Raw genomic sequence first — 26,569 nt, forward strand, 5'->3', positions numbered from 1 at the left:
AAAAAATGGTTTGTGTGTTATTTAGAGATGCCATACAATAGTTTGCATGTGTGTGTTCTGAATTTTTGGTAATTGTGCTTTTTCAGTGTTCTTTCAAAAAATAAGCCTGACTGAATGTACAAAATTAGCTTATTCTGCAAAATAGCATTTTGACATGTGTTCCTTTGTGTGTGATTGTTCAGGCATGCGTGTATGTAGGTATCAAAGCACTTTACAGATCTTCAAAGGACAGATCTGTGATCATTATCTGGAGTGGTTGAGCAGGTGTGGGCCATGGGAGTGTAGGGGGGGGGGGCACAGGTTCTCACACTCTGTTGACTTCATGAATATTCATCAAAGGCATGCTATATATCAAAAATCAAAGGATTTTCTGCTAAATTTCAGATACTCATTCACAATTTTACTTTTGCAAAATGTTATTTCAATAAGTACAAAGCATTTGCATGGATGAAAGCTAAGATGAAGGCTGAAAAACTTCAAAGGCATACATTTGTTTTTCAAAACAAATTCCTGCAGAATCGAATTTTGTTTACATTCAGTAGGGGCAGCTTACACAGGTGCACCAATTGACTAAAAGTACATATATGAGACTCAGATCAGGATTCATTTCTTTGAACCGCAACCATGAGAAGAAGATTCAATGTGAATGAAGCCCTGGAGGTGTTTCAGCAGCTTGAGGAAGAGGGAGAGTCAGCCTCATCCTCATCCACGGATGACAGCTCTTGTTCGGATGAAGAGGCTGAAGATCAGGCCTTTACCCCAGGGCCTGATTCAGGGGAAGAAATGGAAGAAGGTTCAGATGAGGAGGTGGTTGCTGCAGAGGAGAGATGGGACCATCCTTTGTGGCAATCAAAGAGCGGGATCGCCTGGTCCCCGACACCCGACACCAGGATCCCCTTTCGGGCTCCAGACGTCCGCCATTGTGGGATCACCCGCCTCGCTGTCAGCTACATCCAAACTATTGAGGACAGCTTCGATTTTTTTTTAACTACAACAATCCTAGATGTAATAATAAAATACACCAATATAGAGGGAAGAAGAAAATATGACGATTGGACAGACGTTGACCGCGTGGAACTCCGGGCATTGTTTGGGTTGCTCATCCTCGCTGGTGTGCACCGTTCCCGTGGGGAATCATCTGCCAGCCTCTGGGGGGAGGAAACGGGGAGGCCGATATTCAGAGCCACGATGAGTTTGGGAAGGTTCCACATGCTGACTGCAACATTGCGCTTTGATGACCGCTTGACCAGGGCAGCCCGCCGGTTGGTGCAGCAGGACAAGCTCGCTCCCCTGCGGGAAGTGTGGGACCTCTGGGCGGCCCGGCTCCCTCTCGCCTACAACCCCGGTGAAGATGTCTGCGTTGATGAACAGCTCGTCGGATTCAGAGGTCGCTGCAACTTCAAGCAGTACATGCCCTCAAAACCGGCAAAATATGGCATCAAGCTGTGGGTGGTGTGCGATGTGGCCACTTCTTATGCCTGGGGGATTATTCCCTATCTGGGCAAGACGACTCGAGACGCCCTGGCAGAAAGGGGGCAAGGGAAGCGGGTGGTGCTGGAACTCACGGAGGGTCTGAGCGGCCGCACTGTCACCACGGACAATTTTTTCACCTCGCTGGTTCTTGGAGAGGAGCTGCTAAAAAAAAATCTGTCTTGTGGGAACAGTTAGGCGCAACAAGCCAGAGTTGCCCCCACAGCTGCTCCAGATGAAAAGCAGAGCGGTTCTGTCCTCCCTGTTCGGCTTCACCTCCACCGCCACCGCGGTGAGCTACATTCCAAAGCGCCGGCGGTACGTTCTGCTCCTCAGCACCAAACACCATCAGGTTCAGATCCAGGAGGGACCGCAGCAGAAGCCGACCGTAATCATCGATTACAACCGCTGCAAAGGGGCAGTTGACAACTTGGACAAGGTAATTTATTTATTTTATTTTGTTTTATTATAATTCACCAACCTAATTGCATATGTAATTTATTTATTCATTTATTTTTATTCCAGCTCGTTGCAACATACAGCTGCCGCCGCAAGACCAGACGTTGGCCCATGTCGCTCTTCTGCAACATGTTAGATGTGAGCGCCTACAATGCCCTGGTCCTGTGGCTGTCTGTGGAACCGGCCTGGAACCAACAGAAGAGGAGCATCCGTCGAAGGCTGTTCTTGCAGGAGCTTGGGACCTCCATGGTGAGACCAGCCCAGGCGAGGCGCACTCGCTTGCCGCGGTCCAGCAGCGCTGCAGCTCTGTTGGAGGTGCAGCAGCAAGTGGAGCCAGGTCCAGCCCAGGAGCAGACAAAGAAAAGATGCCACCTTTGCAGAGGGAAGAGGAGCGTGCATGCACGCTTTTGCCATGCATGTGGACAGGCTGTGTGCAAGGAGCACTCAACAGTTGTGTGCTCAGCCTGCAGCTGTTAGCTCACTCCCCTCTGTGTTTCTCTCTCTTTCTCTCTCTCTCTCTCTCTCTCTCTCTCTCTCTCTCTCTCTCTCACACACACACACACACACACACACACACACACACACACACACTTTTTCTTTGTTCGTGTGCTTTAATAAAGTGTTCAACTGGTCATCTTTGTAAGTGCATTTTTTTGTGCTCTAATGACTTTAACGTGAGTATTTTAGAAAATATGACATTACACAAAAACTACAAAGTGAGCAAAAAATATTTTTATGCCTATTTGTGACACTCCAAGGCTGTGACAACTTACCCACAAAAAAGGTCATCTGGACATAACACACAAAAAATGATTTGATTTTTTCATTTTTTGTACAGTTTTCAAACTTCGGGTTTTGCTAATAAATCTAGCAATGAAGGGGTTAAATCTGAGAAACACACACATATTTTATTATATTTTGTTAGGGCTGAAGCCAAGGATGAAATTCATGTAAAAAAATTGGGACTTATGAAATATTATATAATATTTCTATGGGAAGCTTTCTAAGTGCATTTTTTTGTGCTCTAATGACTTTAACGTGAGTATTTTAGAAAATGTGACATTACACAAAAACTACAAAGTGAACAAAAAATATTTTTATGCCTATTTGTGACACTCCAAGGCTGTGACAACTTACCCACAAAAAAGGTAATCTGGACATAACACACAAAAAATGATTTGATTTTTTCATTTTTTGTACAGTTTTCAAACTTTGGGTTTTGCTAATAAACCTGGCAATAAAGGGGTTAAATCTGAGAAACACACACATATTTTATTATATTTTGTTAGGGCTGAAGCCAAGGATGAAATTCATGTAAAAAAATTGGGACTTATGAAATATTATATAATATTTCTATGGGAAGCTTTCTAAGTGCATTTTTTTGTGCTCTAATGACTTTAACGTGAGTATTTTAGAAAATGTGACATTACACAAAAACTACAAAGTGAGCAAAAAATATTTTTATGCCTATTTGTGACACTCCAAGGCTGTGACAACTTACCCACAAAAAAGGTAATCTGGACATAACACACAAAAAATGATTTGATTTTTTCATTTTTTGTACAGTTTTCAAACTTCGGGTTTTGCTAATAAACCTGGCAATGAAGGGGTTAAATCTGAGAAACACACACATATTTTATTATATTTTGTTAGGGCTGAAGCCAAGGATGAAATTCATGTAAAAAAATTGGGACTTATGAAATATTATATAATATTTCTAAAGGAAGCTTTCTAAGTGCATTTTTTTGTGCTCTAATGACTTTAACGTTAGAAAATTTAAACGTTGGGTAAGGGTTAAGGAGCGGTGCTGCCACACCTCAACGCCGGTTGATACTCTACTGTTGGGTACATCTAGCCACGTCCTCGTCTGTGCCTTGACTCGAAGACTCGTTTACCTGAACTAACCCAGCTCTACATTCTTGTCTGTACCAGCCCTGGATTCCCTCCACCCGCCTGAGGTGTGATTTATCACAGCGTCGTTCAGCTTCCCTGGCCTCCTGCTCTCCACCGCTCACCTGCCTTCCTGGATCCAGCATCTCCTCCAGCGACCATCTCCTCCCTGCATCAACCTGACTTGCCTCTCCCTCCTGCCCCTCGTCCTGCTCAACTCAGTAAGCCCGTTCCTCTCATGATTATTCATCTCCTGGTTCTCAGTTTCTAATCACTCTCACCGTTGTTCTTCTTAGAGTCGGAGTTGCCTCGTTTCCTGTCCCGTTTGGATCAGCGCCCTCAGTTTTCGCTTTGTTTTCTTTATAAAATAAAGATTTTCTTATCTCTTACCTTATCCCTGAGTGATTCTTCATGTGGGTTAAGAAATTACCACCCATCATGACACTCAGTCGTGGGGCGGGATGTACGGTCGTCTTTCAAACTGTCTTTGCATGCTATTGGACAATGAACATGACATACTCACCTCTACAGATGTCAGCCAACAAGGTTGTCTGCCATACTCCATCAAAGAAGATGTAAAGACATCCTGTTTCTAATTAACCCTCCCACTGTCCTAATGGTTGTGACCCCGCGAGGAAAGTTGACCATTGAGCAGGATTGATGGTTTATCCCTTGAGGTCCACGTGGCAGGGGTGAGGTGGTGCTCACTCCTCACCCCTGCCACGTGGACCTCAAGGGATAAACCATCAATCCTGCTCAATGGTCAACTTTCTTTGCGGGGTCACCCATGAAGACAGTGGGAGGGTTAAACTTAAGTACCTCTATCTGCCCTTGACTCAAAGAAAAGCCAAAGTCAGAATAGTCAAAAGTTGATGCCAAAGCCGTTTCAAACGAGCCGTCTGTGTTTTAGTGGCATCATGCCCACTAACAGAGTGCTGGGATTGGCCCACCAAACTAATAGAGAGCTGTGATTGGAGCCATCACCATCTTAGTTTTGCTCAGTCACACTGACGTCCTGCCCACCTGACTAAGCGCTGTGATTGGATCGCTACCGACGTCAGTCAACGACGCAGTCCACCAAACATCATGGAAGAAGCAGGGAAGAAGATGGAAATGCATAATTTTTCCAAATAAGCATGATTGACCAGCCACAACCCTGGCTGGGGCTACGGGGGCTGCCGGGGTTCCAATGGAACGTTGCTAGACCATCAAGCTAATCTGAATTATTTTTCTTCAGCAAATGACGGTCTACATTCTAGCCTTCTAGGCTATTCTACATTGGGGTGATGGTGGCAAAGGAGTTAAGTGCTCGCCCCATAATTGGAAGGTTGCAGGTTTGAGCCCTGCTCAGTCTGCCGCTGTCGTTGTGTCCTTGGGCAAGACACTTAACCCACGTTGCCTGCTGGTGGTGCTCGGAGGGACCGGCGGCGCCAGTGCTCAGCAGCCTCGCCTCTGTCAGTGCACCCCAGGGCAGCTGTGGCTACATCGTAGCTCATCCCCACCAGTGTGTGAATGTGTGTGTGAATGGGTGAATGACTGATTGTGTTGTAAAGCGCCTTGGGGGGTTCTATGACTCTAGAAGGCACTATATCAAATACAGACCATTTACCATTTTTTTTTAGGCTAACTAATTACCCTTTTGAACTCCAGGTTACATTCATGAGATGTTAAACTTGCAGATTTACCTCCATGTTTCATCACACTGGGTCGTCCCTCGGTCCTTCTTCCATTTTTCTTCCAGAGACGAGTTTGGCAATGCGTGAGATTGTGCTGCTCATCTCTTAGCACTTCTTTTATATTTTATACGTAAGGGTCAGGCACCAGGATGGAGGCAGGGGTGGACCAAATCTTTGCTGGGCTGCAGAGTCGAACAGATGGCGGCCAAATAAACAGGTCAGAAGCCTCAGATGGATTCAGCCTGAACAAGACAGAGTGGCCACTCCGACGGCGGAGAGAGGACCGCTTCTGTTCCATCACTCAGCTCTGTGTGGGGTGTGACGATGTGAAACAACCGACCAAATTGCTGAGAAATAACTCTGCTGAAGCTGGAATGGGATCATTCGCTCACATGGAGTCGATATTCCCTTTTTCATGGCCACCGTAGAACGATTTGACTTTATTCCTGAATGGCTTTAATTATCTTTTAAAGAGGCATGTCATTACCGTTACATCATGTAGAGCGGTGCAGCGATCCCAGGGGCGGCATCTTGGGCCGAGCCAATGGACTCCCATCTGCTGTTGTGTGGATGGAGCTGATGGCTGAAGGGAACGTTTCACCGCATTTTGAATCATCCAAAGAACGGAAGCTGCTCTGTAGCACTGTGTTGTGGTTTTTTTTTTTTCAAGCAGATATGGTTTTATTGGAAGAAATTCTCCAAATATCCCCCTCTAAGCTCATTGTGGCTGGCCGGAGCCCACCCATCACATTTCACACAGTTTAATCCCACACAGCTTTCATATCCCAATCGAGCTGTTGGTGTTTTTCCTTTTCCTCCTCCCCAACACTTATTCTGCCACACGCTGAACATTCCTCTCCTCGTTCAAACACTGCCTCCAGAATTCCTGCCCTTGTGAAAATACTCCCCATCTCTTTTGTTTCCTTTCTCTTGTTGCTTTTCATTTTCGCTCAGTTGTCGTGTGGAATAGGGGGAAAAGAAGGTCCAAAAGCTCCATTTAGTTTGATATTTTGCCCACAATAAAGTCTGGATGTGTGGTATTTGCCATTATTTCTTCTTTTTGAGTATTAATCTGTTTAGAAACATCAAACTGGATTTATATGGTTTATAATGTTCATATTACTCCTATTGGTACACTTTTTTCTGCAGTGCGCTTAAAGGTATTTTCCTCTAAACAGCTTTTTTATTGGTTTTGGACTTTTTGTCACACATACATTGTTCAGATCACAATGATCTGTGTGAAAACCAAAAGGGAACAAAGCTATTCAAAGCAACCTGGCCTTGTGTGGAAACAGAACCTGTCTGACAACATGAAGTTGGCTTTAAGATCTCAAAAAGCAACATATCAAGCCTCATTCAAGAGCAAAAGCACTCGGACACATTTAAAACCCTGCATGCCTCATTTGGTTAAGGCATGCGGTCTTGGTTCAGCAGTAAGAAGGAGACTAGGGCGCTAAAATGTCCTCCATGAATCAGTTCCAAGACAAAAATCTCTGCTGATGAAAACAGAACAGCGAAGGCCCGTCACACATATATTTCAAAGTGTGGTTGACTGAAAAAACATGTTTTAATGATTATTTTTGATTGTAATGAATCACTCTGAGTTTTTCACAGGATGAACATGAAAATAGTCTCCTACACCTATCTCCTGCATTAGTTTCTGATAGAAGATAGACGATGAAACTCTAGGATTCGAAAATCCTTACAGATCTACGTCACACTGTCACTTAACATTCCTGGACTCACCCCATAAAGACTTGCAACGGGGAAAGCTGTTGTTGCTTTAGCGTCCAGGAAATAGCAGAGAATATTTTGGCTAGTAAAAGCTAACTGTTAGCATTAGCAACTCCACCACACAGCAGAACTCCTTCAGGCTTGTGTCATTTGAGGAGATAAAACATCAATGTTGCAGATCAAATAGAGTCAAGGGTGTAGTCACGTTGCTGTTAGAAAATCAGAGACAAGATGTCCAAATGTGCGAAAATAAGACTCCAAATTCTGTTGTGTTCTGCCTCTCTCCCTTCCAGCTGACTCCTCCATGCTGATACAAGCGTTTCTGTGCTTGTTTGTCCTCAAATGCAAGAGACCACTGCAAATGTATAGATTAAACAAGTGTTCAACACCTTTAAAGACAATAAGATGATTCTCAAGACTTTTGGAAAAATATTCTGTGTCTCTTTCCACCTGCAGTTAATCTAACACTAAAACAGCATCATAGTAACACTCAGATTTTAGATTTCTTGGCCAAGTAAAAGTACATTTACAAGGAATTTGTCTTCGGTAGATGTTCGCTCTCTAAAAACATACACCAACCACAATAAATGAGAATAAAAAACACCTAAAAACACATAAGAACATGTATACCCACACACATGTTCATTTACACACACACACACACACACACACACACATATATTCATATATACATACCCACGCATGCATACACACACACACACACACACACACACACACACACACACACACACACACACACACACACATCCATAAGCATACTGAATTAGTATTAAAAACTATAGTAAAAGGATGGTAAAAGAATCTACAGATTCAGGAGAGAAATGGCTGAAGGAAAGAAACTGTTCTTGTGTCTGGTGGTTTTTGTGTACAGTGATCTATCGCGTCTGCCAGATGAGAGGATTGTGCATATATTTGTTAAATAAATATGTATGCCAGTTAGTACCTGCTAGCCACCAAAGCTGCAACTACTAAGCAACTAACCAACCATAGATAACTGCTTTGGATATATTAAAAAAAAAAAACATTTCAGATATCAGCCGGACAGCTACAATTAGTTGGCTTACATTTTAACTGGAAAGTAGCCCACAAAGTAGCTGCCATCCTTTAGAAAATACCGAGCTGTATTCTGGGAAATTTGTGACCATGCTACAGGCCAGGCTACAAGACACCTCCCTTGTATCCTTGCTCAGCTAGCTAAACGGCTAACAAATGGAGAACAGACGCTTTAGTAGCACACGAATATTGGAACAGGCCTTGGAGGTTCTTGATGACGTATCTCCTAGGCAACCGGAGCGGGGCCAAGACATCAAGATAAGATTCCTTAACATTGAGAAAATCAAGGTGAGCCACATCATAGCTGAGCTTCAGACGACAGGATCTGGAGTCTTACTTCCTTATATTTGGACATCTCACCTCTGATTGGATAACAGCAACTCAACTCTAGCACTGACTCTTGTCTCTGCAACTTTGATGTTTTATCTCCACAAATAACACAAGCCTGGATGAGTTCTACTGTGTGATGGAGTTGCTAATGCTAATGGTTAGCTTCTATTAGCCGAGACGTTCGCTGCTGTTTTCTGGATGTTACCTTCTTAGTGACCAGATGGTAGAGTGTGAGATCGGGGTTCAAATCCCAGTTGGGTCAAACCAACGACTTTAACAATGGGACTCAATACCTCCCTGCTTGATACTCAGCATTAAGGGGTTGGATTGAGGGGTTAAACCACCAAATAGTTCCTGAGCGCAGCCACAGCTGTTACAAGATAAATGTTATTGTCTTTATCCTCGTGAATTTATAATTAATTAAACAGGTAAACAAGTAGCACATTCTATGTTAAAGAAAGTCAAATGTTATTATCAGGAGAGGGAGAATGTTAAGTGGTTGGAAGCAATGCGCCAGATAAATTATTCCCTAAGTACCAGATAATTCCCTTAATAAATTTACAGCTGATAATAAACACCTCAAAGTTGCAAAAGTGAACATGTGTGCATCTTTTACTTCAGTTCCCAGAAATACTTTTCACTGTTACAGTAGTTTCCTGATTTTCTTAGAATTACATCATAAGTACTCACTCTGCTTTCTCAGAGGTGGATATTTAGGTCAAAACAGAAATAAATAACTTAATTCCCTGAGCTTCAAATCACCGATCCTTATACACACAAACGGTTTTCTGGAAAGCTTTTAACATGCATGGGTTTTCTTAACCTTCAACTAAGGATATAATTTCTTAGAGAACTATCGAGTGAAGGGTATCAATAAAACGTCAACCTCGTTTTGATGTCTTGTTTTTCAAAGCACTTTTCTAAAAAGGTCCAACAAATTGACAAATTATACAAATAATCGTGTTTTTGCAGGAGAGGATTGCACTCATCAAAATGTTATTAGAAAAATGATAAATATAATTAAAATTTATCTAGAAATGCCACGTAGAAGAGAAACTGTGACAGAACTTTATACATTTTGCAGCAAAGCAGTTTAATTATTCCTAAAAATAATCTTGCAACCATACAAGCTCGCTTCATAGTCCTTTCAGTTTTAACTTTTTAAAAAACATGCTGTTGGGATAAACACAAGTATCGCATTTTCAGGCCTTCTTTTTTCCCCTTTATTTTCAAAGAGGTATTTTTGAGTTTAACTTGTATTCTTGATGACACAATGATTACTTTTGAAATCCAAAAAGCAAGTGAAGATACATTCTCTGATGGTGTTTGAAGACATTACATCTTAGATGTGAAAATAAAATGGAATCGTGGGATTTTATTTTAAGATGTCAGGTATAAAATGTGTTTGCATTAACTATTTTTGAAAGCATGCTGTTTGTTAAAAAACGTTTAAAACTCATGTAAATCACCTTTTTAAAGTGAAATAATGTGGTTTATTATGCCTCTCTCCTAAAGATGCATTTTCCCGTTTTTTTTCCTATGAAAAGTTAGATTTTTGGGAAAACCCTTGCCTCTCTCCTCCTCCAAACGTCACTTCCGGGTTAGCTAAATTGGTCGGAGCTGGATGTTGCCTTCAGGTGTTCTTTGTAAATTTTATCTCTTCAACTTTTCAAGTTGTAATTTTACTTTTAATCCCATTTGAGTCATTAGTTTTAACCTAGAAAGTAACTTGTAATACATTTATGGAATGAATACCACATAGCTATTTGCTAACCAGTTATTTATCTCCTTTGAAACGGATCTTGACTATTTGTTAAAAAACATACTAACTATTGTTATCAATAGCTGATTGTTGCTAGTTGCTACAAGCGTTTTAGCTCAAATGAAAGTTTGAGTAACACTTAAGTTCCTCCAGTTCATGTTTTATGTCCTCGCAAAGACGCTAGTTTAAGGCGTTCATGGGATTTTCCGTGTTTGCAAGAGGCCCTGAAGGCGTCACAAGTTGGGCAGTTATCAGAAAGGCAGACTGATGATCCAGCTGCTGCTCGCTGACATGGAGACAACTGCTGCTGCGTAGCGCTGAAACTCCGCTCCACGCAGTCCTAACGGTCCCACCGTGGCTCCTAAACTTCTTCCACGGCAGCACCCATGTAATTCTTCCTCCTTCGAGTCATGTCCAGGAGCCTGAAGAAGAGGAAGAACCACTGGACCAACAAAGTCCACGAGAGTATCCTTTGCAAGAATGAGGAGGGGGACTTGGGGCTGGAGCTGAAGGGCGGCGCGGAGAATGGACAGTTCCCGGTTATCGGCGAGCTTCTCCCGGGCAGAGCGGTCTGCCACAGCGGGAAACTCTTCGAGGATGAACTCCTGCTGGAAGTCAACGGTACCCCGGTGGCTGGCCTCACCACCAGGGACGTCCAGGCTGTGGTCAAACACAGCAAAGACCCCGTCCGGCTCAAGTGTCTCAAACAAGGTGAGGCTTCTTTTTCTGCTGCACGGTACTTTACTTTTCTTTCAAGCAACGACTGAAAATATTCCAAAATGTCACTTTTCGTAATGTTTTTGCTGTTGCACACATTCCTCCAGCCTCTGGGTGTTGGTAGCCCTCTGTGCAGTCCAGTTTCCATGTTTGTCACTGATGCCTGCGCGTGCGTGTGCAGTTACAATCACAGGCAGGCAGCCAAACGTATTCAGTTACTCAGTTATGATTTTCAAATTGTGTTTATAATTCATAATTACTATATTGATGCACATTTACGTGCAAACACACACACACATTGATATTCCTAATGTACAAACACACACTTCCTGTTTAACACAAATCCACATAGTTTGGTTTAGTCATTGCATATTTAATAGCTCTTTAAGTTACCAGCTATTCATTTCCGTGTTGCAATGCAAACCAAAAACCTGACATTATTCAATATCCAGTAAGTCATTACATTTGTCAGTGATGATTTAAAAGAACAAATCTTCAGTTTATTTGAGTTTTTTTGCTGATGCAGTGAATGTTTTACAAAGTTTCTGCTCATTTACAGTCCAAGCACCTACTGACATTGTTTTAGTTCCTCAGCCCTCGACTGTCATTTCGCTGTGCAATCTGCTCTGCTTGCCATTTTTCTGCCCCTTTATGAGTTTACTTTTTACAGCATTACCCAGATTTTGCAGCTATTTAAGCATGCACCCTGTGTTACTTTATTTGTGCCACGGCAAGCCGGCTGAATTAGATTTGTAGGAATGTTGTAGAGGCATTGGGATACATTTCCCAGTACCCGTTTCAAAAATGATGGATGTGTCACAGAAAATGAAATGATCAACAATGATGAGGTCGCAGAAGTCTCCTTGAGCGTCATAGAGATGGGGTTTTGGAGTCGGCGGAGCTGCAGATGTTGTGAGTGTGTTGTCGAAGCCGATGCATCGTGTTTATTCCTGTTTGGATGTGAATTGAAGCTGTCATGTGGGATCGCCATTTGGGATGGAAAATCAGCAAAACCTTGTAAGAAGCTTTGCATCAAAATATCTTGCTTGGGATTTATTCTCAAGACGGCCAAGTTTATGTCAGATTCATATAACTTTTCTTTCTTTTCCAATAAAATGTTTAGGTTCCAACGACTGCTGAGATGATTGATATTCTCCCACTGCTCTCCTTGTGTCTGCTCGATGTAGGGCTGCACAATATATAGAAAAATTATCGTCATCGCGATAACAGGACGTGCGATAGGCCCATCGCAAAACACGTCAAAAACAGCGATAAATGTTTGGTTCAAACATTTCCATCTGTGTCATACATCAGCTTTTTGTAAACCAGCTCTGTTTTTTACATGGAAGTATTATTTGACCAATCAAATGTAGCCCTTCTGATATGCGGCCAATCAGATGGTTCCGTTTACGTAATACACCCGCCCCCTACATAGACCCTTTTGGAAAGCAACAACCGAACTGAGTTTGCGGCGCTGTTCCCTTGTTCGTCATGCTGGCTCAGAGCAACGAACGCACTTTGTGCTGATGTTTCTGGATTCAGCGCTGCTTTCAAACGTGAACGTGACTCCGCTCTGTGTCGTTAATCATTTTTACCGGGCTGACTCCGACACGTGCCGGTGAACCAACCTACCTTCATGTCGCTAGTGTTAGCCCCAGGCTCCGGTTAGCTTCCAGCTAAAAGGCTACAGCTCTCTCCTCCCAGTCCCACCCTGCTAAAGAGGGCCTGGAAAAGTTCCCCCACACATCAAAGTGATTTTTCATTTATGAGCTTTTATAACCTTGTTAATCAGGATAGTTGATTTGCTGCTGCACATAAACTGTCAGTCAGAAGCTCTGCTAGCCGGTTGTCTTAGAGGAGCTAGTTCAATTTGTTAGCTTGTTATCAGAATCATAGTTGCAGTTTCATCATCTGAGCTGCTTTTTAAGATCTAGGTAAACTTGTTCAATTTGGGGTTAAAAACAAACATTTTCACATATTTTCCATGTAGTTTTTTGCCAGTTCCTCTTCTGAAAGGTAGACAATTGTTTTTCTCTTTCCCTCAGAAAATCTTAATATTCTCCTAGTTTGGCCCAGCACAGTTCACTTCCCAATAGCAGCAACAGCCTTATATCATAAGTGGAGAAAATGTTCAGTAGCAATGAGAGAATTTGCTGTTGCATTTAAGTGATGTTAACTATTATTTAACATTTAAAGTAATTTTCTGATTTTTTTTTTATTTATTCAAAAAACCCTGGTAAGGGATGTTTTTCTGTATTTGGAGCATCAGAAAAAGTTTTATGGTGGAGGTGATGTTTTAAAGTCACTGAGAAACTGCATGCATGCAGTTTGTTGTTTTGCTGCTAATACAGTAGCAGGTGCAGCTGCATATGTTTTCAATAAAAATGTTATGTTGTAATGGAATTCATGCATTAGTTTTTGTTTGCTTTGAGCCCAGAACAGACGTCACACGCCAGACGACATCAACACTGCATTTGTTCATTTATCGTGAGTAATATCGATATCGCAATATTAAGCACTGTTATCGAATATCGCAGGTTTTCCTAATATCGTGTAGCCCTAGCTCGATGGGTTGTTTACAGTCTAAATCTTGTTTTTGATATGATGGATCAGTAAATGCTAAGGGGGGTAACACTTCTGCCAAGCGCCTATAGCTGCTTGCTCAAATAAATATATTTTAAATCCAAGCAGAGGAGCAATTGCTTCTTTTATCTGCCTGACAAGATGAGTCCAGTTTACATTTTTATTTCTGAATTTATTTAATTAGAGATATGTTTATTTCACAGCCAGATTTGGCTGAATATTCTCAAAAGAATCTGCTTGTCCAGCCTCAGATTTATTTAACTTTCACACCTTAAATGTGTATATTTGATCTAGGGCTGCACGAAATTAGGAAAACCTGTGAAATGCGATAATGTTGATTAATATTGCGATGACGATAGCACTTGCGATAAATAAAAACTTAAATGGGTAACAAAAATAAAAGCAAAAGACGTGGGGAAAGGGAAAAAGAAAATGAACAAGAAAAGGCAATCAGTGGATCCCGGGAAAAGCAGAATCTGCAGAAAGAGCAGAGCAAAGCTAACTCAGGTGTTTGCTAACCTTCAAAATTAAGTGCCGTTCGCCTCGGGGGTGGGCTTCTAACCTATAAGAACCCACCCAACTGGCCAAATGGGTGAAGAGCTCCATTTGATTTGTTAATGAAACATCATGTTTACGTTTGACAGAATGCATTATGTGTAGCAAACATTTGAGCTGACCATTTATCGCGTTATTTATCTGTTCTTTGCGAAATGCATATCGCGCATGCTGATATCGCGATAACGATATATTTGCGATTATTGTGCAGCTCTAATATGATCCAAATTTGCACACTTGCAACCTGGACGCTCGCTTTTCTGCCTCCTTCAGTCTGGTAAACGCTACAGGTCAATCAGGACGAAAAGGGACTCAATAGGAGCTTTCACCACAGGTTGTTAAACATGCTCTACTTCCACCCTGATCAAAAGATAACTGCTCCGCCGACACTCATGGACATGGACACTGCACCTCATTTATATTTATAAATTGTATTTCCATTTATACTGCAATGCAACCAACATTCCTACCTCTTAAATGTATTTATTACAACCTTAATTATAGCTTCAGAAACACACCTAACCCCACTCCATGTGCAATACGGAGAGATGCCAAACTTTCTTTCATTGTTCTTGCAACAGTGACAATAAAGTTCTATTTTATGTTCGTGAGCATAATCTTGACGGTCAGCTTCACTGAAAAAACAATTTTTAATGATTATCTCTGATTATACCCTGAGTTTTTCATGCAGGCTGAACATGAAAACAGTCTCCTACAGCTATCTCCTGCATTAGCTTCTGATAGAAAATAGAGAAGCTAGGATTAGAAAAGCCTGACAGATCTATGTCCCAAACTCGGTGCATATGCATGCACATCTAGGTCGATCTAAAGCAGGGGTGTCAAACTCAAACTCACACGGGGCCGAAATGAAACTCTGGGACGGAGTCGAGGGCCAAACTTAATATTTTTGAAAAAGTGACGGCAAATTTGCACATTTTCTTTATCGACATATATGCAATTTTGAACCTTTAAATTTGGAAACAAACTTATTTCTGCATCAACACTGAATGTGGGATAACCAAATTACACACGAGCAAGTCAATGTTAAATAAAAGGCATCAGTGGTATTCATTACTTGTGGTATAATCAGCATTTTTAAAATCTATTCAGGATTTATGTTTTCTTGTTTATTCATTTTTCTTATTTTTATTCTCATTTTTTTCTCCTGTAATACGTGTCATCGCTGCTGTGACGTCTAGCTTTCCCCACTGAGGAACAATAAAGGGATTTTCTATTCTATTCATCTATCTGCAGCCTTTCCAATTCCTGTTTACTGTAGGTTAAATATTTTCTCACGGGCCAACAACAAAATAAAAATATCATTTTATTTTAAATGAAAATGCAACATCTCACCTGTTAACTTTCATGTTTTGGAGCAGAAAAAGAGCATAAAATCAACATATTTAAAGCTCAGTTTGCTCCACTGGTTTACTGTGATGCTCACCTGTTCCAGCCAGATACCTGCATCATGGGGTTGATCTGAGCTGAGGAGGAGACTCCTGTTGTTTTGTTCATCTTCATCATAATAACGACAACATTAGATGACAACAGGTGCTCACATAGGTTTGTGCTGATGAACATGTCTGAGCAGCTTGACCGCGTTGTTGTGTGTCGGGGAGGAAACACAACCACAGAGTCATGCTGATTTGAGTGTGTCACTGCTCGCTGGAGTTATATCGCCTCTGTCTGGACGTTAGTTGGAAAACTTTCTCTTTCAGTCGTGAACACATTACTGAGTGGCTAGAATCTCTGTTTCTGGGCTTCAACATCAGAAAATAGCTGAGTGAACTCGGCGCTGAGTGAGAGGAGTGTAGTTTGTCCGAGACAGCGGAGCTGCAGAGACCGGCAGCAGGCGCTGAAAAAACACAAAGGAGGGGGCTTCGTCTGCTCCGTGCTGACGCCGCAAAGCATCATGGGAGTTGAAGTCTTTGCGGTAAAATCGGCCAGCGGGCCAGTTTTAATATATTTTTTGATATTTATCTCGCGGGCCACATAAAAATGCTCTGCGGGCCGCATCTGGCCCGCGGGCCTTGACTCTGACATATGTGATCTAAAGTAATAAACTGGGAGCCTTTATCCTAGTTTACATGTCGCCGTCGTCGTCTTCCTCCGCTTCTCCGGGTCCGGGTCGCGGGGGCAGCATCCCAACTAGGGAGCTCCAGACTGTCCTTTCCCCGGCCTTCTCCACCAGCTCCTCCGGCAGGACCCCAAGGCGTTCCCGGACCAGATTGGAGATGTAACCTCTCCAATGTGTCCTGGGTCGACCCGGGGGCCTCCTGCCGGCAGGACATGCCCGAAACACCTCCCCAGGCAGGCGTCCAGGAGGCATCCTGACCAGATACCCAAACCACCTCAACTGACTCCTTTCGATCCGGAGGAGCAGCGGTTCTACTCCGAGTCCCTCCCGAATGTCCGAGCTCCTCACCCTATCTCTAAGGCTGAGCCCGGCCACCCTACGGAGGAAACTCATTTCGGCCTCTTGTATCCGTGATCTCGTTCTTTCGGTCATTACCCAAAGCTCATGACCATAGGTGAGGATTGGGACGTAGATCGACCGGTAAATCGAGAGCCTGGCTTTCTGGCTCAGCTCCCTCTTCCCCACGACAGATCGGCTCAGCATCCGCCTCACTGCAGACGCTGAACCAAGCCGCCTGTCGATCTCCCGATCCCTCCTACCCTCACTCGTGAACAAGACCCCAAGATACTTAAACTCCTCCACTTGAGGTAGGACCTCTCCCCCAACCCGGAATTGTTTACATGTACGTTAGAAAACCGAACTCTCAAAGAGGTTTGTTCCTTTCCAGTACAGTAGGTGGCGACATGCACCCTTTTGTGTTGGCATTCTTACAGATAGTAAACAAACGCTGGCAGGAGTGAAGCAGATGAAGTTTAAACAGGATATGCACAATGGCTGAAGGAATGGGCGACAACAACGCTGCAGCACCGCTTGTTTGGTACGTACAGTTTGATGGTGCTACATGTGTCACATTGTGGCAATGATATTATCAGAAGACTACTTTCTTGGTCTCGTCATTTCTAGAACTTACTAGTATCGGGCGAAATGTCGAAAAATACTCCAAAGCTTGCCGTGTTCTTCTGCTTTCTCTAGCTGACTTCTCCGTCCTCAAACAGGTGCGCCAGAGCTTTTTATCCCCTCGGAGTAGGATTTACAAGGCATTCAATCCTACCAGAGATTACTGCTAAAGTATTAAAAATATGAGTCGAGTAATTTATCTTTCTACATCGTCCATATAGATTTAAGTCTTCTTGATGTTTGGAGCCTAATCATTATGTAGCCTGGCCTGCCAGACCTGGTCTGGTTACTCACAGGCAGAGACGCACTTGAGGGGCGGGACTAGGCAGCTCAAAAGTAACCAATCAGAAAAAAGACGGAAATCCTGACAGCAAACTGGCTGTCCTTGCTAAGTGCAGACTGTGTCCTTCTGCCACCAGCAGAAAGCTGTTTTGGGGAGTTTAGTAAAGAAAATGTGAACTTAGCGCTAGAATAAACATTCTGTCCTGGTTTGCACGATATTTTTTGTTTTATGTTTCATAAAAAAACTGAAAAACGTAAAATGTGAATTTTAAATCTTGTTGCATTTATCGAACTGTTGGACTTACTTTATATATCTTGGCTCTGAAGCATTAGGATAAACATATGTGCCTTACCTGGGTATGACATTTAATAAAACTGCCCTGTTCTGCCAAGCTGTGTGCCTCAGGTCTGCTTCTTCTCTAGAATAATGAAAACGGGCGAAAAATGGGTCTAAATCATAATCAACTTTAACTTAATTTTTGATTAAATGATATACATTTAATCTGATGATGAGAGATGTGCTCTAACTTGTAAACAGCCTTAACCTATTAAAGCAGGATAGCCTAATAATGAAGTAATAAGATAACCCCAATAGAGCCAACAGATATACAGTCAGTCTACAGTGTGATAAAATGCTACAAGGATTATTACAAGTTCACATTTGATGTTTTTCAGGTTGTTTTATGAAAGAAACTGAACCTGGTCTGTTGCTAAGCAGGAAAGGATGTTTATAATAGCGATGAATTCACATTTTCTTCAAAAAAAAAAAAACTCCTCAAGGTCTGGCTGTAAACATAAAAACCTGCAGCAAGGGAAAACTGTTTCCTCTTACACGAAATAGTCAATTGTAGTAGAGCCCTTCCGTCCAATCAGAGGCGAGAAAGGCGGGATCTTCCTTGGACATACTAGAATTCCAAATGACGTGTACGGCACGACACTGTAGATTTCTAGTTGTAGTAAAAAATTGCGTCTGGCAACGGCGCAAACATCTATTATTATTTTTATTTAGAAGAAATGCTTTTAGCGCTTCCACTTGTGATTTTAAAGACATTTGAGTCATTTAGAACAGAGGAAAGAGCCGCAGCGAACTCCGCCGCTGTCTTTGTTATTTATGAGAAACTGAGCATCGTTGTGTGTGACGCTCGCGACTCTGTAGTTTTTTAGCTGTAGTCAAAAATGGAGTCTGGCAACAGCGCAAACATCTTTCTTTGGAAAAAAGGCTTTTAGCGCTTCTACTTGTGGTTTTAAAGACGTGTCCAAGTCATTTAGACCAGAGGAAAGAGCCGCAGCGAACTCCGCTTCAGTCGCCATGTTCGACAAACTCATTTTTATGGTGTGTGACGTACGCTACGCAGCGCTTATTGGTTTGGTTAGAATTCTCAGGGGGTGGGATTATTTGAATAGAAGAGTTCCCAGACCCTTTCTCTGTGCAGAATTAAAAAGAGGAGGAGTCTGGCAGGCCAGGCTAATCATTATGTAGTTATTTTAAAAGAATCACAATCGGAATACTTTATTAATCCCAAAGGAAATGATGTCCAGAAAAATAGAAAAGAACCGCCATGACAGGATGAACAAATATAATTAGTGCAAATGTAATTTGATCCTGTGACAAACTGAGGTGTACCAGCAACTTAGATCTCTTTTCATGCTTCTTCTGCACTTTCACATATTGCATAATGTGCTCCAGAGGAACATAAGTGCCATTCTGTGGTTTGATGAGTGTAGAACGCTGATTTAAACTCCGACTGGATAGTGGAGCAGAGTTATGAAGCTTTGACGCGCTTCAGTCACCCTGAAGGACTCATTTGTGGTAAAACTTCAAATCTAACTTTGAAAAACATGCCTTTCTTTGAAGACATATTTGCTGAAAGATGAAATTATTACCAAAGACCCACCAATGCACAAATTTAAAGAATTCAATCTACCCAAAACACTAAATATTGAGTTGCGAGACCAAGTCATTGATATATTTTGAAATAAATGTTATTAGACAGCCTCTATTGGTACTTATTGTTACCACACGTTAACTCATTCGCTGCCAGCCGTTTCCTGATCAATAAAGCCCTTCGCTGCCAGCATTTCTCACCGTTTTTACTGTTTTTTTAAGGGTCACAGAACGTTGTACACTAGGATGATGTTGACGCCAAAACAAAGCGGAGACTCACCTCTTACATCAGGAAGAATCCGCGCGTTTCGAGCCTTATCCGTTCTTTCATAATCCGTTGTTGAATTGTAATCGGCAGAAGCTTTTCCGGTTCGCGCCTCACTTTTTTTACAGCAGCGGCCCAAAACGATCTCCTAACACATGGATTTTCTGCTTCCTGATCACGTGACGTGTGACGTACGTGGATGAAGATCGGCTTTAGAGCTGAGACGTTTTTTCTCACGGTGCGGGGGCTCGTTCCGATGCCCGCACAGTAAAAAAAATGCAAACGACGACTTTAGTCATCATTGGCAGTGAATGAGTTAAGCCACCCCTGCATTGATTTGACATCTAACAGTAAATATTTGGAAATTATTAGTAATTTATGATATATTTGTATTAATCTGTTTTTGCACACCATCATATTTATTGTGATCAGTTGGTTTGTTGATGGTTTGTGATTCTTGCTTTTGAAATTTTTTTATTGTAGCATTTCTTTCTGTGCTTGAGTTGATTTTCTCCTTAGAAATCTAGAAAATTTTAAATAAATGTTGCCTACATTCCATACTCACGGGCCTAATTGGCTCCCATTGACTCCCATTAACACTAAGGGCTGTCACGGTGTGAAAATTTAACCTCACAGTTATTGTGACCAAAATTATCACGGTTTTCGGTATTATTGCGGTATTTTTTTTAAACATGTTACATTTTCAGGAAACTAAATAAACCCTGTATATCAGGAAAATATTGTCCTAAGTTTGTGTCTAAATTTAGCCTAAAATGTGTTATTTTGGAATTATGTTGTTTATTAGTTTACATTTTTTCCCTTTAGTCTTTAAAATACCAATATTTGCCCATAACTTCTTATTTTTTGTCTGTTTGGTGTCATCATTTAAAAAATATTAGATCAGATGATACTCAGTACTCAAGTAGCCTTCTAATCAGATACTTTTTTACCCTTACTTGAGTAATAAACCCTATATCAGGAAAATATCGTCCTCGGTTTGTGTCCTTCCAGTGAGCTTTGCAGATGTGGGAAAATGTCATCAGGCAGTAATCATTGTTAAATTCATAATGATTCTCGGAGAGAGACCAACTCTTATCTGCCCCTGGGAGCCCCGTAATGCATAGCGTCATTTCAACATGGGGGTGTCCACGACACGGTTTATATGCAGGTAGCGGCGCTGCGGCTACTTTATATAGCCACTCGTTGCATTCTCCCTCAACCCAAATCCTCAGATCACGCATTTTAGCTAAAACGCTAACGTTAGCTTGCCTTGCACTGACTGTAGAGTTGTGGGTGATGGTCACGCAGATGTGTCATGAGATTTGAAGCATTGCTGCCTTTCACAGACACTTTTTCTGCACGTGCTGCAAACAGGATAGCCGTCTTCTATCAGCTGTCCCTCGGCATTCTTCAAATATCCAAAAAATGCCCGTACTTCCCACTTTGTCTTCTTTGAGGGATAAAAAAATGTCCTGCGCGCTGCCTTCTCCTCCTTTGGCCATTATTTCAGCTTTAGCTTCAAGAAAGTTTTGGTTGTAAACAACAAAGCGCGCATGTGCCGCCGGCAACTTCAGCAGATGATACAGTGGCTGGTAAGGGTCACCGCGCCTACACCGCAGCCACGGTAATCCACATAGATAATATAGTTTTTTAAAAACAAGAAGGTTATTATTATTGTCAACTTTTTTACCGGGGTTTACCGCTACATCGGTTACCGTGACAACCCTAATTAACACCACTGGAAGCACAAAAAACCAATGCTTATTGAGATTATGGTGTATTTGAATTAAAAGATTTTTAAAGGTGTAAATAAAACCCTCACTCGCTCATCTTCAAAACCCTTTCCTCTGTACGGTCATGGTTAGCTGGTGCCTGTTTAGAATGCTGCTGCTAGAGGCTTAACAAGACAAGGGGAACGAGCAACATCACTCCTGTTCTTAGATCCCTACACTGGTTACCAGTAAACTACAGAATAGATGTCAAAGTGCTCCTACTAGTTTATAAATCACTCAATGGCATGGGACCAAAATACATGTCCCATCTTATTGCTGTATACACCCAATAGGGCCGTGAGATCCCTTGGAAACAATCGGCCTGGAGAACCACGGGTCAGAACCAAACATGGTGGAGATGCATTTAGTTAGACGCAGATTTTTTATTTGTTTTATTCATTTACTGAATGTTCTGTAGAACTTTAAAAAAATATTCTAACAAAATGTTTCAATATCTTATGGAACTTCTTTATATTTTTGCAATTTTATTCTTATTCTTATTAAAGTATGGAAAAATGAAAACAGCGTTATGAAAAACATTGTGCTCTACCTAACAGCACTGCGGTCGATTACCTACACATGAAACTGTTCAAATCTGGGTTTTCTCCCGTCCAGCTCACATTCATGGCTGATGTTCCAGAGAGGTGTTATTTATGAATAATGCATAAAGATCTTCGCTGCAGTGGTCTTCAGCTCTTCTCTCCAAGTGTCTTGTACAAACGGACAATTTTTACTGTTCTTTTCTTTAAAACAGAATAAAATATTCCTGTTTTTCTACATTTTTTGTTCTAAAACCCAAATTTAAGCCCATTATTCCCCATCTTGTGGCATTTTTATTGTTCTGTCACTTCAGATCTTAAAGAGCATATTGCAGGTTAGAGACTCCCATGAACCAATGTTTAGAGAAACATAATAGAAACTCGTTTTGAAAGGTTTTTTTTTACACATACATGAATTATTTAGGCTTTTAGAGTCATTTTTGTAAGAAAGTTTTTTTTTTTTACCAAACCAAGTGACGTCAGCTGAGGGAGGCCTGTTAGCTTAATCCAGAGAAAAATATGGATTCTAATGTGGCTCTGACACAAAGGAAACTTTAATGTTTAGAATTCTACTTCTGATGGACCAAAACCATAAAGTAACGAGTTTGCTGCTCGCCCCAGAGAGCAGACAAACCAGAAGGAGAAACCATCGGCCAAAGCAGAGAGCTAGTGTCGGAGAAGCGCGCACACACACACGCACGCACGCACGCACACGCACACACACACACACACACACACACAAAGTAATGTGTCTATAGTTATATTGTGATTTCTTAGTAAATATTCTATTTGGTGAGAGATAAACTTTATTGTATTTAAACATCTTAGGTGTGTTCTTGCTGTGTCTTTCTAATTCCATGCTTTCGTTCTTTTTAAACACAGAAACAGTTTTGTTTACCTGTTTTGTAGCTACAGTTTCGCAGACGGCTGCCGGCTTCTTCAGGCTGACGCTGATGGTGGCGCGTCACTTCCTTCTCCGTTTATCTGCGGAGAAGCAATCAAGGAAGCAATCGGGATAAGGAGACGTGGATGTGGGACCATGAACAGGGACGACAGAGTTTACACGCTGGACCACGCATGGGACTGCATCGTCGGAGAGGGGAGAGCGGGCAGTAGAGGGCGACAACGTCCTCTGCTGCCCGCAGATAAACGGAGAAGGAAGTGACGCGCCACCATCAGCGTCAGCCTGAAGAAGCCGGCAGCCGTCGGCGAAACTGTAGGTACAAAACAGGTAAAAAAAACTGTTTCTGTGTTTAAAAAGAACGAAAGCATGGGATTTATTGTATTTATCCTAGTGGATCTATAATTAAACGGGTAAACTAGCAGTAACACGTCCAACGTCAAGGAAAGCAAAAAGTTATTATCAGGAGAGAGAGAATGTTTAAGTGGTTAGCAGCAGTGTGCTAGACAATGGCCCCCTCCATGAGGCCACCACAGCTCAGCAGAACAACATTGTAGCTTCTTCTGGGGAGAAAAACACTTAGAGAGAAAATAAAGTTAACAGCTGAAATTGCAGAAAATAATACAGTTAAAGAGCAAATTGTAGAAGAAAGTAGTCGAGTGTGAAAAGTGGTCAGTGTGTCCTCCAGCAGTCTAAGCCTATAGCAGCATAACTACAGAGATAGCTCAGGATGATCTATCCAATTTAGATGGAGGCATGTTGGAGGCAGGGCAAGGGAGAGCCGTCTTTACCGATTGTACACTCCACCTCCCTCTACTCCCCCACTTGTCCAGATCTAGGCTAACATCAGATTTTAACCGTAGGCCCTATCAAATAAAAATGTTTAAAGCCTAGTCTTAAAAGTAGACAAAGTGTCTGCCTCACGGACTAAAGCTGGGAGCTGGTTCCACAGGAGAGGAGCCTGATAACTAAAAGATCTGCCTCCCATCCTAATTTTAGATATTCTGGGAACCACCAGTAAACCTGCAGTCTGAGAGCGAAGTGCTCGGTTAGGAACATATGGAACAATCAGATCACTGATGTATGATGGAGCTTGATTATTAAGAGCTTTGTATGTGAGAAGAAGGATCTTAAAATCTATTCTGAATTTAACAGGTAAATGAGTTCTCAATCGACTCATCTGGTTAAATAAGGTTAAGAAATAAACACAGGATGGTACACTAAGCCACTGATGTATGCAAAAACACAAAACACAAGTATTTTGTAAGCATAACAAATCTCTCTCCACCCAGTTCTGATGTTGGGTGATCTGCATGGGACCAAAAAGTTTTACGTCAGTAATTCATAAACGCTACTACTAAAACGTCAAGATAAATTAGCTTTCACGGCATGCTGAATGCCTCTATTCCTCCATCTCCTTTAGTCACACTCTTAAACGCCCCAGTTCAGTTTTCTATTTCGGCTCCAGTCACGGATTAATGCAGCCGTCTATGGAGCCTGTCACTGCATCTTTCACTGCCACTACATCGCGAAGCTCTTACTGTAGCCGCACCGAGAAGCGATTTGAGCTTGGCTAAGTGGTGTTTGGTGCAGGTAAGAGCAGACGTTCCCAGGTCAGCTGAAGGCAATCAGTGTGCTTGCTGGGTACCCACTTAGTGTGTGCTGGTGTTTGGGAGAAAGTCATTACAGATGCCTGAGCCTCGGTGAGCCAGAAATGGCAGCAAGCATGGCAGCACCTCTCTGGTTTTTAAAAGCCTGTTTCGAGTCAGCTGTGTGACTCAAGTGACAGCTTTCTTGGTCAGTCTGTCAGCTCGGCACTTCAAGTCTCAGAGAAATATCTCAGGGAGGAGAAATCACCAGGAAACTGGCCTATGTGGCCATTGTTTCCAAATAATGAACTGTGATGGCTTTGAATATGTCCTGATTCTTGTAAATATATAAATAAATCACATCTTTTTAAGCTCAATCATTGAGATGTTCTTCAATCAGATCATATGGGTGTAGGGCTGCTCGATTATGGCAAAAATAATAATCACGATTATGGTGACTGAAATTGAGATCACGATTATTTAGAACGATTTTTCAATTTATGTTGATTTTATTTGTTTTTATACAGTCATAAAACTGCTCAGGACACAATCAGGACAAAAATAAGAAACAAGATAGTCACTAAAAGAACTCCTGATTCCCAGGATAAAAAGACCAATATACTTATAGCTCATAGTTTATGACCCAAGGGCTATAGACCTTGGTTTAACTCATTTAAGTCTAACCAGTACAGACCCAAATACCAATATCTTGCAAATACTGACAGCAAGAATTATACAGTGGCATTTATAACAAATAAATGTAAATAAATTGATGTTCACAAAATGTTGCATAATACGTATTGAGTCGTGTCAAGGTGCTGTAGGAGCGTGCACTAGCACTGTGTCCTCAGAGAGGTTAGTTATTATTTATCAGCGTGAGGAACTTATTTCTACCTTATTTATAAACTATTTATTTACAAGTCCATCAGTTAATGTAATAATTGTGCCAACCACAGCTGCACCCCCCACCCCCCACCCCCCAACCCGGTCTCACAGCAATCGGGGCAAGCTGCACGTGTGTTTAGCATGCTGCACGCGCACATTTAGCTGTTTTTAGCGGCTCAGGAGTCCGCAGGTGCGGTGTGTGTCACTCACTCTGGTTAATCCAACAAGGAGCCGGCTCCGAGAGCTGTCTTTAGCGACCGACACATCACTGCATCATTCTCTTTCCTAATGTTGTGAAGAACGGTCCGGAGCACAGGCGGAGTGTTTAGCTAACCTGCAGGAAATGTCGACGACAGTTATCCAGAAAGTAGCTAAGGGTTACCAGAGATGTTTCTGAGATGTTCGCTAGGTACTTTTAAGATTAAAAAGTCAAGAAGGGGGTCTGAAAAGCTGCTAGAAATAGCGTCAAAGTCGCTAAGTTGGCAACACTGTGGAGGAGCGCTTCATTTGCAACTCAGGGCAGCGCAAGCGGGAGGAGCAAATAATCGGCTTGTTTTGTTTTTATAATCGTTCAAAACTCAGATCGTAATCGTGATTAAAATTCGATTAATTGAGCAGCCCTATATGGGTGTGTTGCAATCAGTGGGTAAACAATTCACCTGCTACACACGTATATATGTGCAGTGTTTTTTTTTTCGAGTTTTAAACCATCAGAATCAAACTGTTCATTGAGTGCGATCAAAATGTGATCGTTCATCTTCCTAGGACCCGAATTATTCACACACTACCTGAACGATATGTTTTCTGTATCAACTCGGTTGAAATTAATTATGTTTTCTGACGATACAAATTTTATTTGTACTGGAAAAGATATGAGTAAATTACTGCAAGAGATGGAAAATGAATTGGTCACAATTAAAAAGTGGTTTGACTATAATTTATCATTAAATGAAAAAAAAAACTAAATTTATTATTTTTTCAGGGAACAGAGATGATGATAACACTAAACTTTAATTGGAGTTCAAATTGAATGAGTACACGAAACAAAATTTTTTAGGAGTGATTATTGATAGTAAACTTATTTGGAAACCACATATTGAATATATCAAATGCCAAGTGTCTTAATCTGTTGCTGTACTCTGTAAATCAAGGGATGCACTCAACAAA

The 26,569-nt window shown here is 41.8% G+C and overlaps 1 protein-coding gene and 1 pseudogene across 8 annotated transcripts in view; both read left to right on the plus strand.

Annotated features, from left to right (window-relative positions):
* Nucleotides 1–402: 402 nt before the first annotated feature.
* On the plus strand, nucleotides 403–2,490 carry LOC139071530 (piggyBac transposable element-derived protein 4-like; annotated as a pseudogene).
* Nucleotides 2,491–10,608: 8,118 nt separating this feature from the next.
* Nucleotides 10,609–26,569, plus strand: part of magi2a (membrane associated guanylate kinase, WW and PDZ domain containing 2a) — a 376,696-nt gene continuing 360,735 nt past the window's right edge. For 5 of the 8 annotated variants that reach the window (XM_070548075.1, XM_070548079.1, XM_070548101.1 and 2 more), the window contains exon 1: nucleotides 10,610–11,106. In XM_070548075.1, coding sequence (XP_070404176.1) covers nucleotides 10,806–11,106 — 301 coding nt within the window. In that variant the 5' untranslated portion in view covers nucleotides 10,610–10,805. Of the gene's footprint in view, nucleotides 11,107–26,569 lie in introns of all 8 variants that reach the window. The other 3 variants (XM_070548124.1, XM_070548106.1, XM_070548092.1) reach the window with 2 other exon arrangements.

Source organism: Nothobranchius furzeri, chromosome 1 (assembly GCF_043380555.1).
Source record: "Nothobranchius furzeri strain GRZ-AD chromosome 1, NfurGRZ-RIMD1, whole genome shotgun sequence".
Lineage (NCBI taxonomy): Eukaryota > Metazoa > Chordata > Actinopteri > Cyprinodontiformes > Nothobranchiidae > Nothobranchius > Nothobranchius furzeri.